The sequence below is a fragment of the Columba livia genome, chromosome 11, assembly GCF_036013475.1.
Source record: "Columba livia isolate bColLiv1 breed racing homer chromosome 11, bColLiv1.pat.W.v2, whole genome shotgun sequence".
Classification (NCBI taxonomy): domain Eukaryota; kingdom Metazoa; phylum Chordata; class Aves; order Columbiformes; family Columbidae; genus Columba; species Columba livia.
Window position 1 is genome coordinate 6,653,050 of NC_088612.1, and position 14,442 is coordinate 6,667,491.

At 42.4% G+C, this 14,442-nt stretch overlaps 1 protein-coding gene across 3 annotated transcripts in view; it reads left to right on the forward strand.

The window, feature by feature from the left end:
- Positions 1–14,442, forward strand: part of SV2B (synaptic vesicle glycoprotein 2B) — a 63,697-nt gene that overhangs the window by 34,161 nt on the left and 15,094 nt on the right. For all 3 annotated transcript variants that reach the window (XM_065076619.1, XM_065076618.1, XM_065076620.1), the window contains 4 exons: positions 9,368–9,548; positions 10,182–10,333; positions 12,177–12,310; positions 13,068–13,157. In XM_065076619.1, coding sequence (XP_064932691.1) covers positions 9,368–9,548; positions 10,182–10,333; positions 12,177–12,310; positions 13,068–13,157 — 557 coding nt within the window. The remainder of the gene's footprint in view (positions 1–9,367; positions 9,549–10,181; positions 10,334–12,176; positions 12,311–13,067; positions 13,158–14,442) is intronic.

The window sequence follows — 14,442 nt, forward strand, 5'->3', positions numbered from 1 at the left end:
GACTCTCCTCTTGTGTTGTATGTCGTGCATACTCACAGCTGTGTAGATCTGACTCAAGAGGGGTTTACATGCTACTGAGAAAGCAGCAGAATTGCACCACATCTAAGTCCACCTAATGAATCAGCGGTGGCTCCAGTACTGGTCACTGCAGGCTGGACCTGAACACAGCAGCTTATAGTCAACAGGTCCACAGGGCAAAACTCACAGTGGTGTTCCAGGACAAATTACGTGAAAGGTTAAAAGTGTATTTTCCTACTTGAGGATCTAGTGACTCAGATTTCAATGCTTTTAGAAAATATGTTGTAATGAGCAGTCCACCGAGCAGTACTATCCAAGTATGGTGGTTATAGAAGACAGGGGTCCCTTTGCTCTGCATCTCTTGGCTGTTACATTGCTGTCCTGCTCTCTGAAGTTTTCCACTTTGCCCAGATTCCTCTTTTCTTCAGCCCAAACTCCCAACTGGCAAATCAGCTGTGTAGTCTGTTCCTTCTGCATGTTAACTTCTTGGTCAGAGCCATTTGCTGATACATTCTGGATCAGAGGTAGCCAAAGGAGGTTTCTTCTTAGGTCTGTGGAATGCAATTAATGTGTTGTGTGGGGATTACAGGCTGATGCTACTGGCAACATCCCTTTTGCATCACTATTGACATCTCCCTGTGATCAAACTACAAAGGCTTAGTTGTTGTGAGACTGGGTGGAAAGGTTTGGATGAATGTTTTTTTCCTTTGCATGTTATAAGTTGAAGACAGCAAAGCCTCAGAGATCTCCAAGAACCAGGAAAGTATCCAGCATGACCTGTAGTGAGAGCCAGCTGTGCAATAGTACAGCACATCTGGAAGGAAAATAAAGTAGCTCTTGGAAGAATTGCTTAGGAGGGGAGAGTGTGTCTCGATGGACATGTACTGGGGCTGTAGGGGAATCATCAGGGCCTGTAGTTCATACATTCTGGCCCAGAATCCCTGCCTGATACAAGGTGAATGCAGATTTTGGATTAAACCGCAGCCCTTGACTCCATTTTATTTGCATTATTTTCATGTGGCAAAGGTGATAGATGGTTACGCTTATATAGACCTCTCATCTTGGTGTACTGAGGTCCTAAACGCTTTTCTGTTTTTTCTTTATCTTTGAACTTGAGGATCAGGATGTTTATTTCTGTAGTTAGCCAGGTTTGTAACTTAGTTTTGTGCCTTAAAAAATTTAGTTCCTTTTTTTTTGCTTTGCAAACCACTTAAAAATTCTAGCTCAAAATATCTCACATCAGATATATCTAAAAGCAAATTGGATTCTGTTTTCAAAGGGACTTCTGAATTCACCAGCTCCTTATAGGACACCAGGCTGGGTGCTTTTTTAGTGATGAGACCTTTTTTGAGAAGCAGGTCACTTATTTTGATGACTATATGAGAGCTGAGATCTTCTGAAACTCTGACCCTATAAATATCTATCTCTGTAGAGTTCAAGCTCTGGCAGGCACTCTACTCAGAAAACTTCAAATGTCACAAGAAAAATCTATCTTTGAAGTATTTCTGGCCCAACCACAGGTAAAAATGAATAAGAAATCTCCCCAGAGAGCTCGTTCTGCTTCTTCCAGCTCAGTATTTGCAAGGCTGAATGTTCAGGGTGTTCTGATAAGCTCTGAATCAGCAAGGAGACATTTGGATCCATATTCAATCCCAGCTACAGCCTCCAGCACATTAACGAAGCTAATCTGGAACTGCTAATTAGGGGAAGAGCACTCTTTGCTGCTTTTCCTGCTCACTTATAAAGACAACTTTTGAGAATGTGGTTTTGCAGAACAATTTCTTCTGTCCTTAGCTTGTTTGTAAAATCTTGTGTTCACACTATTTTGTGGCTTAAATATGGGGAAATCAAAGAATTTTCCTAAAAACAGTAAAAGTTGATTCATCTTAGTTTGAGTCAGAAAGTGAATATTTATGGTAGAACTCAAGTGTTAATGATTGGTGTTGTACATGAGACAGATCTCTGATTCAGTCATTTTTATTTGTTAAACACACTTTCTTGTCTGCTGGGTATTCCACGGCTGCAAGTTTCCTCTTGGATCTGATGTTTGCGAGATGATCCTTTGTGAAGATGAATTAACCGTGGTTTAGAAAGCATTAGATTGCAGATCAATGCACTGATGCAGGTGATGATTACCCAAGGGCATCAAGAAGGGTGTGAGGAAGCTGAAGTAGGGGCTGCTGTAGGGTGTAGGAGGGGAAGAGTGGGGATCTCTGAGTCTGAAGAGAAGGAAAGATTTCTGCCCAGCTATGGGCAGCAGCAAGGAATAAAGGGTGCTGGATGTTTGGTGGGCACCAGGGCAGCACAGGGACATGAGGTTTGAGTGCAGATCTGCCTCCAGCACAGCCTGGTATCCCCAGTACTGCCCATGCAAGAGGGTTTCATCCCTTTTCTGAGCAGCTGTTGGTACATGCCGTGATAAGGACAGCCAGCTATCAGCTCTTGGAGGGAAAGGCTGGGGAAGTGCTATTGATGGAAACAAGAACATAATCTTACTCAAAACCTTTCCTGGATTGGCTTCAGCACCCACCCACCAGCAATTAGAAAAAGGTATCTCCTAACAAAGCTCAGAGCCTCCAACACAAGCTCATTTCCCTCAGGATTTCCATTCCCTCAACAGTCTACGGATTGTGCTATTGCAAATTGATCTTGCTAATATCCAGGGTTCAGTGATACTTACAGTTGACTTGGCACAACAATGCGTGGCAATCAAAGAACTCCTCACCTCAATTTCTGCCTAGCGTGCAATGATAATCTTCTAAGAGTGTGTCTGCACAGAATGAACAGACGGCTGATTAGAGAAGGAACAGCTTTCCCTCAAATTATCAGGAGCTTTTAGGGATGGAGGGTCACCATCCACACAAGTTACTGCCCTTTACCTTATCCAACAGATGAACTCATATTTATTCCCAAGCGGCTGTTAGTCTCAACACATTTTTGCTAAGGAAAATAATCAGGTTATCCCAGGTGGACTTAAGGTTGCTTCCAGGCAGCTGCTAACATTTAAACACACAAGAAGGTCTCAGCCATCAACAAGAGAGGAAATAAATCAGTTAAGTAATCAAACTCTCTCAGAAACAGGAAGGGACAAATAAGAGAGCTAAAGTAGATGCCCCCTAAAGACCAATTTAGTGAAGCTCAGCTTCTTCTAAGAGGACATTAAATACTCTGTATATTGCCTATTTTTCCTCCCTCGGAAAGCAAGCACGGAAAAATATCGAGCAAATTATGGCCAAATTATGCAAAAATTACAAATAAACAGATGCCCACAGTGTTTCACAAAATGTGTGAAATGAGTATGACACATCTTAGAAAACGTTTACATTTTGTGCTGAAAATAAACATCTCCCCATCAGATGCAAATTAACAGCTAGTTTAGCCCTAAATATCCCTAGTGGGACAAAAAACATATTTGGAGTTTTTCTGTTATGTGAAATGCTATTTTGAAGATTGTTGCAGGGGTATTACAAAAAAAGGAGAAGAAACAATAACTGTATATATTTTAACAGTTGAATTTCAACAGGTTTTAAGACTAGTAATAAGAATAATATTCATTTGCTAAATCTGCTTTGCTGAGCTTTCACCAGCAGTAGTCATAATAATAATAATTAATTTCTTAAATTTACTGAAACAGAATATTCCTTTTCAGTATAGTATATCCCGTCAGAAACAGATTTTATCTTATTTGCTAAGGATAATTGTATGAAAAGTCATAAAATTTGTATTTACTTATTTGCTGAAAGGCACACATTATCATTTTTTTGAGAAATATCATATAAATTTATACCTTCGAGTGCTTTAAACACTTCTCAGAGGACTAAGTATTATATTTGCAGGCACAGAACAGTAAATACACAGCCAGTAAAAAAGATGGTGTCATAGCAATGTTTTAAACTTTTTCACATCCTGCATATAAAAGCCACAAAGCACAGTTAAAGCATCAGACTTCCCACATCCCCAGAGCTGCAGTTGTGTTATCATCATTTCACAGTTCAGTAAACGGAGACAAGAACATTTTTAAGGGCTTTGCCCCTAACTGCAAAACAGCCACACCAATGCTGAGAAATAAACCTGTGTTTCCGACACACATCTCCCTTTTTCTTTTTATGATTTAGTAATAATATTTTAAGGAGGTTGTAATCTTACAGACTCTCAGCCTTGCAATGTTAGATTGAGAAAAAACAGAGAAAATATCCTACTAGTAATTATGCAGTTCTGTAGCAATTCAAGCTTCGCTGTATGAATCAGGTTTAATAGGATGTGTTACAATATCCCTGCTTCTGGTTGTGTGAAGAGGATGTTTTATTATCAGTTGAGATAAAATCTGGCCTCAGCTTCTCGTTGACCTGAATTCACCTGATATGACAGTAAATCCTAATCCCCTCAGCAGAGCTCAGTGGCTTTTCTCCACTTCTTTTTCTTTTTTACTGGATAAGCGCAGACAAGCCCAGCCATGGTTCCCTTGCTCCCCTGTGGCCCACACCTGTCTGTTTTGCACCTCCATGGCCATGGAGCCACAATGTGGGAACCAGCTAAACCCTGGTGAGACCTGCCCATGTCCACGTCCCCAGCATTGGGCAGGAATTCCTGGCTGCAGGTTTGCTCTTGGGCAGAAACCCTCCTGCAGCCCAAGGAGCATCATCACTCCCAATGGTAGGGACCTGTTAGGGGAAAAAAGATATGTGTTTTTTTTAAATTTTGGAATGCACTACAATTTGTGCAGGTCCAATGTGGGGATAGCTACATCCCTATTTATAAGCTCTGTAGGAATGTCATCTGACAAGAGCCAGCATGAACAGGTTTTCGTTTAACAGCAAAGGATTTGTTTGGCTTCCTCTGTTGAAAACTTTGCCTCAGCAGAGGGGTTGGGTGGGGGGAACCAGATGGTCCCATGAATATTGTAGTGATGGACAAGTCCTGTGGGGGGGACTGTGAAGCCGGCTGAGTGTAAACAGCCACCCACGCTGTGCTGGCAGTGCTCGCTCAAGTCTTCGGTGTGTATTGCCTCGCCGGTGCTGCGTCAAAGCATTCGTAGATTCATGCATCTACCTTTGGCTTTAATGTGCAGAATCCCCTCAGTCTCATCAGCCAGATATCCACCCCCAGGTCTCTGAAAATGGAAAGGCACTTTTTACATGTGCGATTCATTTCTCGGTGTCAGAGCCATTAGCTGTAGATGAAGTCTCTCTGCTGGTACTTGATCAACAAGGCAAGTGCAACAAGACTGCCCTTTCATTTTATTTCCTTTTACAAGGTCAAGGAGATTCATGGGGAAAGCACTAATAAGCCTACAAGAAAAAGCAGATAAGAAATTTCAGGAAGGGAAAAAATGTCATTTGGCCCTCAGTTCATCCTCTGCTGAGACCATCCCCTGTTCTGGGACACACCAGCCATCGCTACAGTACAAGACAGTCAGGACTTCTGGTGTTTATTCCTCTCTTTAAATCACTCACATGTAATTGGATCCTGTGCCTTGCCTCATCCATCTCCCAAATTGTCCAGACCAGACTCACAAAATTTTGTTTGTGTCTATAAAGTGCATCCATGTATAGCAGATGCTATGCTGGTGAGAGGGTTTGGATTCTGCTTTTATTACATTTTGAACTGCAAGATGTGGAAGGTCCTAATCCTTTTCTGTTGTCCAAATGCTGTTGCCTTTCAAAGCTGCCTTTTTTACTTTAGGGCTGTGCTGGTGGTGGCCTGGGCTTTGAAGGCAGGTAGGAGCTTCCACATTCCTGTGGTTCTGTGGTTACTGGCTCCATGCAGACCTGTTAGGAGACACAACCCTGCACCTGGACCCAGGCAGCCGCCTCACCTTCCTGACAGCCCCAAGGACTCTGGGGTTAATTCTTACCATAGACCTTTTTTTTTTTTTTTTATGCTAGAATTTTCAGTTTATTCCCTGAGTCCTTGCCCTGACTTGAAAGGGATTCTTTACAGATCTGCCTCATTTTTAAGAACTTAAATTCCACTGACCATTGATAAATAAATTCATGTTTGTGATAGAGATTTAGCCTTGAATTTTTTGTTTTCTTTATGAAACCCTTACAAGTCTACTTCTAATTATATTGAAACAGTAAAAAGACAGTTTAGCACATGTATAGCCATATACTGTATCTGCTTTTATTCCTGGAAGTTCAGCTTTTAAGTCCATAAATACTGTCTGTCATGGAGGACACAACTCCAGTAAAGACTAATAAATTTCTTAGTGTGGAAATGCTCTACATGTTACCTCTTTCCTAGCAGGAATAAGCCCAGCCAGTGGCCACATATTTTCCTTATAACTTAAACATTGGATGAGTCATAACCTGAAATATATTATTAGAATTTTTGATCTTTGGTTTTCCACAGATTTTATGGGAAACTATTGCAGACTTTCCCATAGGCATTCATTATGCTCCATTACTTGTGGAATAGTTCATAAATAACAGCTTATTCAGAATTGCCCTTAATGTTTCACCTGATCACTGCATTTGGAAACTGAGCTTTCTCAGCACAGTCCAGGTCTGCGTGGTTTGAAGCCAAGGACTGGAGTCGAGTTTCTGGTACAGACCATAGTAATGTTGTTCCTTAGCATATTTGGTGGCCAGAAGCAACATAGCAGAACAAATACCATTTAGTGGTCATTACTCTTGGTCTAATTCTCCTTAAAATTTTAGTTTCCTTGATATAGACTGGATCTCTTTCAGAGGTAACAACCACCACTGTACTCTCCAGAAGACTGTCTCTCCTTCATGGAGACTGTATGAGTAACATTTCTACTCCTCCCTGTGTCCCTGCCACCTTATCTTTAATCCAGGACACAGCAATCTGCAAAGCCTGACGTTGTTGTGCACCTTGGGTCCTAAGATCCAGCAGCTGACAGAGTGTTTTATAGCAGCTGCCACAAAAGGTATTATGATATTGGCCAGAACATGCAGTCTTCCCAAAAGAGACCTCTCCATCATAATAAAGTGTCCTGCTGATTTTGTTTCAGCCCTGAAGTAAACATTTCTATAACGGGAATCCTTCCCCTCAGACACTGGCCAAGTGGACAGTCTCTGGTCATCCCTGAGGTCTCCTTTACTACAGATTTTCATTGTTTTAAATTTCTAAGGTACAATGCATCCGTTGGTTTATCACATACGATAACCAATTAAAGCCACGTCCTCTAAGTGAGTTTGTGACATGAACATCTCTACTGTGCTTTATGTCACTCACTGTTTGATGAACGCTGTGTTGCAGGGATATAATCTTCCTTTCCATCACAAGTTTGGGCTCCTCAGTCAGAATCTGCAGGGGTTTGCCCAGAAAAGCAGCTCCACTCCACTTCTTGATGCCCAGCTTCACGCACTGCAACATCCCATGCCAAGCCCACTCTTCCCCTGGCCAGAGCACTGGCTGCCCTGCCACCAGCCAGGGCACCCAGCTGCAATAAATCAGCGCCTAGAAGACGGTAACAACCTCCTCCACCTCCTCCTGACCTGGGACATTTTCTCTTATTAAGAGGATTTGGGTGAACATCTGCCATCCAGGGATTTCTCAAAAAAAAAAAAAAAAAAGAATTAATGCTGACAGATAATTTTTTCTTCATTTTGGGGTCTGGCTGTGTGGGCTGAGCTGTGCTGGGAGCCGCTGGCAGGGTGCTGGCAGGGCTCACTGTCAGATGGGAGGCTGCCATGCACCAGTGAGTAGATACAGGGAGCATCATCACTTCCGTCTGCTGGCTGAGATCAGAGCTGCTCCGGTAAATGTAGCTCAGGAGCCAGGGTAAAAGCATTAAGCCTTACAGAACTGCATTAAGATTCTTCCTTTAGAAAGATTTTTGGATTGAAACAGTTTTTTACATCAGCTCTCCCTTGTAATCTGTACTTCAGCAAAGAAGCTGGAGGTCCAATTTACCAGAGAAAGAGATCCCAGGTTCCAAGCTGTGTACGTATCTTCTCTGACTGGTGCAGATCAATATCTGAAACCTTTACACACCTTCAGATCACCTCACCAGGACAGCTCGGGTCAGGAGGGCAGAGCAAGGAGTGTGGGTATTGATTGCACAGTCACATGCTTATGGTGGAGGTACAATTGCACTGGCAAAATCCTGTGTCATAGTTCTGTTAAGGCTGTTAAGAGACAAGAATAAAGTTTTTGCCTTCAAGACACAAAATTCTGGTTGTCTATTAGACATCATGTAGACAGAAAGGAAAGCAGAACTGTTCACAGAGAGGTGACCCCACTGCCCTGCTATGGAATGGGGATATTTCAGAAATCCAGACTTTTCCACTTCTGATCAATGTGAGACAAACATCTTTCAAATGCTGCAGTGCTTCTCTGCTGCATAGCTTTTAATTTAGTAATGCATTTCAAATCAAGTGTGGGCATTTGCCATTGAAAGACGGAACCAGCTGCCAAACATCTCTCTGCATTGGTCCTTAGCTAGCTTTGCTGGATGGCACAGAACAGCCTTCAGCCATCAGACTGATCATGTTGTTTAAACATTAATGAATCACAAAAAAGATTGTCGCCTTGTTTCCCAAGTGATGCATGTGACAGAACAAGTCCTGGGGAAGATGTTGGTTCTCAAGAGATGTCAATACCTAGTTCAAGGTGAGGATTTACCCTCCAAAGGGATGTTCTTCAAGCAGTAGTTTCTCCCTTCTGAAATTTTCAGTGCAAGACTGTACTCTTCTCTAAAAGTTCTCCTTTGGTTAGATGCAAGATTTTGGCTCAGTAACAGAGGAAATAGCTGTGCTACACAAGATGAGTCTTGGTAACAGACTGATCCTTTAAGATAATGCTAGGAAAAGCAGAGAGTGAAAGAGATGATATACTGGATAGGTAACCTGCAAAGAGATTTAGCCAGACTTTAGCAGTGTCTTTGCTGCCACAACTTTCTGAGCATAAACAGCAGCCAGAGAGATCCTCCTCTCTACACATCTCCAGTCCCATTGTGCTCAGGAGGGTTAGTGGAGTTAAGACATCAGAATTCTGTTGTGCCGTTGGTGGCACATAGCTGGGACATGTGCATCCTAAGCTGCTTATGTCTGGCCATTGCTTACGTGCAGGGGATATGTGAGCAGTGAGGTTGGGAAAGAAAGATGTGGGTCTGGTCAGATGCGGATATGTCTGTATTGCAGGATGCAGTGTAGCAGGGAGCAACAAAGCTCATGGGCAGAAGATAGGGGAATTAGGTTCCACCAATGGATAGACTTTATGGCACCTGAAATAGCTGATTGAGGGGGGCATAGGGGTATTTCTATTGTATAGCATACTGGGTTGATATCAGCTGCCATGTGGGCGCTTTAAAATCAGCTTCTACATTGCGTACTATTTCCACACGGTTACCAAACTCACCGTCTCTCTATCTCTACTCTAGGCTTGATAGTCTACTTAGGAATGATGGTGGGGGCTGTCATGCTGGGCGGCCTTGCTGATAAACTGGGAAGAAAGAAATGCCTCATCCTGTCACTTGCAATCAATGCTGCCTTCGCGTTCCTCTCCTCCTTTGTCCAGGGATATGGATTCTTCCTCTTCTGCCGCCTTATCTCGGGCCTCGGGTGGGTAACTGGTGAATCTGTCCCATGTCCTGGAGGAATCCCATCACAGTTTGGCAGTTCGGGTGTGCAGGGTGGGAGGAGAAAGGCTGCTCAGGAGATACCTCTGTGGTACTGAGCCAAGATGGCATGGCCATTCAGCACATGTGATTGTGTTACCTCACTCTAGACCCTTGAAGTGTTTGCAGTAGGGAAGTTTTGTCATTGACGTTCCTTTAGTACAGCCCAGATTGTGCAGAAAGGTGAGACTGATAAATAACTACCACGTTTTACACACCTTACTGCCAAGGCCTCCAGTGAGATCCTCAGCCGTTCCCATCGCTTGCCTGTGTTTTGCCTCCCTGAGTGATCACAAAATAACAACAGAGAAGATGTCTAGATGAAGAGCAAGGCACTACACTGCCTTTTTATAAAATGTACAGGAAATTCAGCTTCCAGAGCACGAGAAGGATCTTGTTTATCTTTGATGTCTAAGACCAGTCAAGCCAAAGAGATTTGCATTTTTCCTAAAATTCTCACTTTTGTACAGTGCGTTTGAGTGTGACTTTCCCTTTTTGTATATTCAATCCTAGCTACAAAGACATGAAGAAGACTCTTATTCTTCCCATGTGCTCATGTGCTGTTTTTTCTCCTCAGTATCGGAGGATCCCTCCCCATTGTGTTTGCCTATTTCTCTGAATTCCTGTCTCGTGAGAAGAGGGGGGAACACCTGAGCTGGCTTTGCATGTTCTGGATGATCGGTGGCATTTTTGCTTCAGCAATGGCTTGGAGCATCATCCCACATTATGGTAATTGGTTTGTGCTTTTGACAATACCGCATTCCTGCATCACTACACTGCCTCAAAATCCTGCACAGGTATCATTAGTCAGTCCTTACATATCTAAGCATAAAAAACCTTATAATAACAGATACCTGAAGTGCACATAAAAGGTCTGATAAATTGACTGCGTGATTGTCTGACTGATATTAAGGCTGTAAGTAGGACTGATGAGGGCCGCTTTGCATCAAAAGCTTCAATACACCCCTTGAATTACACTGCAGGAGCCTGAGCTTTTAATCTAAATGTCAGTGCATTCAGGGCAAACTGGACTGTGATTATATTGCAAAAATTGATCCGGTTATCAAAAATAAGTAACACTAATCGGAGAATTACTGGGTGCTATGAATGACAGCAGTGAGGACAGCACATGCTCTTTTCCATAGCCAAGCGTCAGCACTCTCAGGGCTGTGTGTCTGACGACACGTCTCCCCAGCATACGGTGGGCTGGAGTTGCACCTGACTTCACCTAATTCAGTTGAGGAGTGAAATGGATTCCCTGCCCAGAGCTAGAACTGGGAGAGAGAAAGTATGTGGGTGGACTGAAACATATTCATTCTCTGAGGAGCAAAAATCTGCATGTCACATGCTATTCCTTGTAACTCATGTGTACGTCCTAGGAAAACATCAGAAGCAAATATCTACTGGAAAAGATTAATTCCCTCAGTATTCAGTGACACCAGCTGTTTGCAAAATCCTGTTTGAGGAAAGTAGGACAGGCAACAAAGACCATGAAGAAAACTCCTAACATTTACTTATCAATCCATTTTTACTGTGTTTAAAGTACACTCATTATAAACTAAGTTCATGCTTTTGATATGATGGAGAATGTTGGAACAAACAGGCAAACTTACTGCATAGTTGTGTCAGGTTGAAATAATTCTACTATCTGCAACTATATTTGCTTTAAAAGCCTTGTGTACTGATATTGCACTTATTTTTCAGGTGACTTTTTGATGTTGCGTTTTTGTAGCTTTTGATTTCCTATGTTCCCCTGCTATTATGGAACTTCATGAAATGAGTAGAACACCATGACTGGCTCAGATGAGACCTCTGCAAAAGCCATTGCTTGATGATTTCCTTACTATGTGGATTAACAATATTTATAGAAAAAATTTGAATTAAACTTTTCTTCTGAGATTTGAGCCTAGGGAAAGTAAATTGAGCAATGTAAGAACAATGCTGTACTTTCCAGCCCTTAGCAGGGGAATACCTGACCTGGTCAGACATCAGGAAAAAACAGGAAAGGGGGAATCTCAAATGCAAGATTAGGATCTTGATTCTTCTAAGTTTGAATTTCAGGTCAGGTTTTGTAGGTCTGGAAAAAAAATAAACTTGCTTTCCTAGCTCGCTTACATAAAATGTGAAATACATGTTTGTGTATGAGATGGCAAGAAGCCGTCTCTAAAATGCCTCTCAGATCAGAGAAGATTTAACCTCTGTAAACTCTTTGTAACATCACTGAGCAGCAATAAATTATGGCCCTGATTCCACTACCCTTTCCCAGTCTTACTTGCCTACAGCTGTATGGAGCTATTCTTATCACTATATGATTTCTAAACTCAAAGATAAAAGGTTTTTAAAAGGCAGAGCCTGAGCCAGAATGTTCCATTTTCTGTAACGAACATGAACTCACTTGCTGTTATCTACTGAACACGCTATTGAGCCTCCAAGAGCTGTCATTACTAAGAATAACAAACTTTGAACCTGTCCCCATGTCACACAGAGCTGTAAAGTTCAGAGCTGCTTTAGAAGAGAAAAAAAATCAGAATTCCTGGTCAGGATTTTTACTTTTGGCTCTTTCTGTTTGCAGGCTGGGGGTTCAGTATGGGAACCAACTACCACTTCCACAGCTGGAGAGTCTTTGTTCTTGTCTGTGCTCTGCCCTGCATCGCCTCCCTGGTGGCACTGAAATTCATGCCTGAAAGCCCACGTTTTTTGCTGGAGGTAAGATGATTTATCTGAGCGCTGCAATCTGATATTAGCAGAGGGTAGTTGGTCCCTAATGTGTCACTGTCTGTCTGTCTTTGTCCCATCAAACACACATAGGACAAGCTCAGAGGCAGAACTGCTCCGACATGTCTACACTAGCTCCACAGATTGCTCAAACCCCAAAGACTACAGCGTCAAACAACAATGATTAGTATTTCACTGCCAAATGTGGTACAGAAAAAGGTGGTGAATGCTGGAAATTTTATAAGCCCAACAAAGGCATTTTTAAAACATCTCATGGAGTTTGCATGAGTAACTACTGAATCCTAGTGGAAGAACAAAGGACAGAGTACATTTTACTGAGTAAAATACACAAACCTCGGAGTTCTTAAGCAAGGATTTGTTAATCCTATTTCACAGATGTTAAATGTGGCAATACCCAGCTCAAGTTCACCCTGCAAGTCTTTAGCAGTGGTGGGATTAGAGCCCAGGTCTCCTCGTCCATCTCCTCTTCTTTCATCTGGTTTCAAAGTTCTGTTGCTGTCTCCTCTCCTGCTTCAGACAGTTTCAGGGTAACTCCTTTCTTCAGCACAGAGATGTTACATTCTGTAAACACAAACTGTGCTTTCAGCTCTTTGTGTTTAACACAACCAGTGCTGTATGTCTGCTTCTCTATTACACTTGACCTCTAGAATTGGTTTGTCTCTATGCCTTGGTAAATTACAGAGATGGGAACTCAAGTACTTGTTTTCCTTTCCTTTGGTGCTTTCAGATAGGTAAACACGATGAAGCCTGGATGATTCTCAAGCAAGTTCACGACACCAACATGCGAGCGAAGGGTGAGCCAGAGAGGGTGTTCACGGTGAGTTTAACAAAGCCACCAGCATGTAAAAAAAAAATCTTAAAAAATAGTACTTTCCTTCTTTGTTGCAGCGCAGCACCAGTTTATTCCTCCTTTAAGACTCTTTGAGCATGACCTCTCCCAGCAGTCAGAAAAAGGACTCTGAGATATGTTTTTTTGCATTTAAAGTTAGACACCAGCCTGTTTTTTCAAGAATTAGTCAATCCTGTGAATTGCAGTGAGTACTCTCCATTTCTGGTGTTGCTCTGCAGCCTATAGACCAGCAATTTTCCTATTTCACACACACTTAATTAGTCTGCTGTAAGAGACTAAAACCAAATAAGAGAGATGTTATTTGTATGGGAGATCTGAGTCACTCCTTTCTCCAGTCTGGCTTCTAATCAAACTCTGATTAAACTTTCCATACCTTCTAATGAGCTTCCTAAACTCCACCTGCCTCATACTCAATCTTTAATCTTTCCAAGGGAAAGTGGGATGAGTGGCTATTACTCATTAGTCTGCTGCTTGTTGTGAAAAAGGTCACACCAGTGGACTTCATTATTAGTAAAATCAGGTAAAAGGGCTATGCTGGGGTTATCTACAAATTACTATAATTCAGTTGTAAACTCCAGTGAGTCAGTCAGGGAATAGCTCTTGATTTATGCTTGTAAAGATGGGAGGGATGGGGAAAGAAAGGTACGATTGTGTGTAAAATGGGTCTTTTTGAACAAGGAGGGACAGGCTCTATCTTCAGAAGCTTTCTTATGAAACAAGGCCCTTCAGGAGGGATCCTTCAAGAAAATTAAAGTTTAATGTCCGTTTTTGACAATTGTGTGCAGGTTCAGGTAGGAACTTAACGAGCATGTATTACTTTTAGGCTGCCAGCCACTTGACTACTGTGAACCTTGATAGCAAAGGTGAGAGAGACTGTCTCTCTAAATCCCTACTTGGCTTTGCTGGGATGCTGAGCTGGGCCAGGCAGAGAGGAGAAGAGGGCTGAAACTCAAATATATATAGATATATTTCAAAGTAGGGCACTGTGAGAGTCTGATGCGAGGAGAAGAGTGAAGGAGCAGCTGCACAGCACCCATTAGTGCTCATTACTCCATCCAACAGTGTCCTGGCTGCTACGGGATGAGCTGATCTCAATATCACAGCTTGAGGTACTGTGCGCCGGCTCAGTCAAGATTTACTGACATCCACTGGCACAGGCAGGTGATAAGTGTGGCTGCTGTAGCACAAACTGTCAGATTTTGTGTTTTTCTGATAGGCCAGAAGTTGTTAGTTTGTAGTGAGTCAGCTGTTA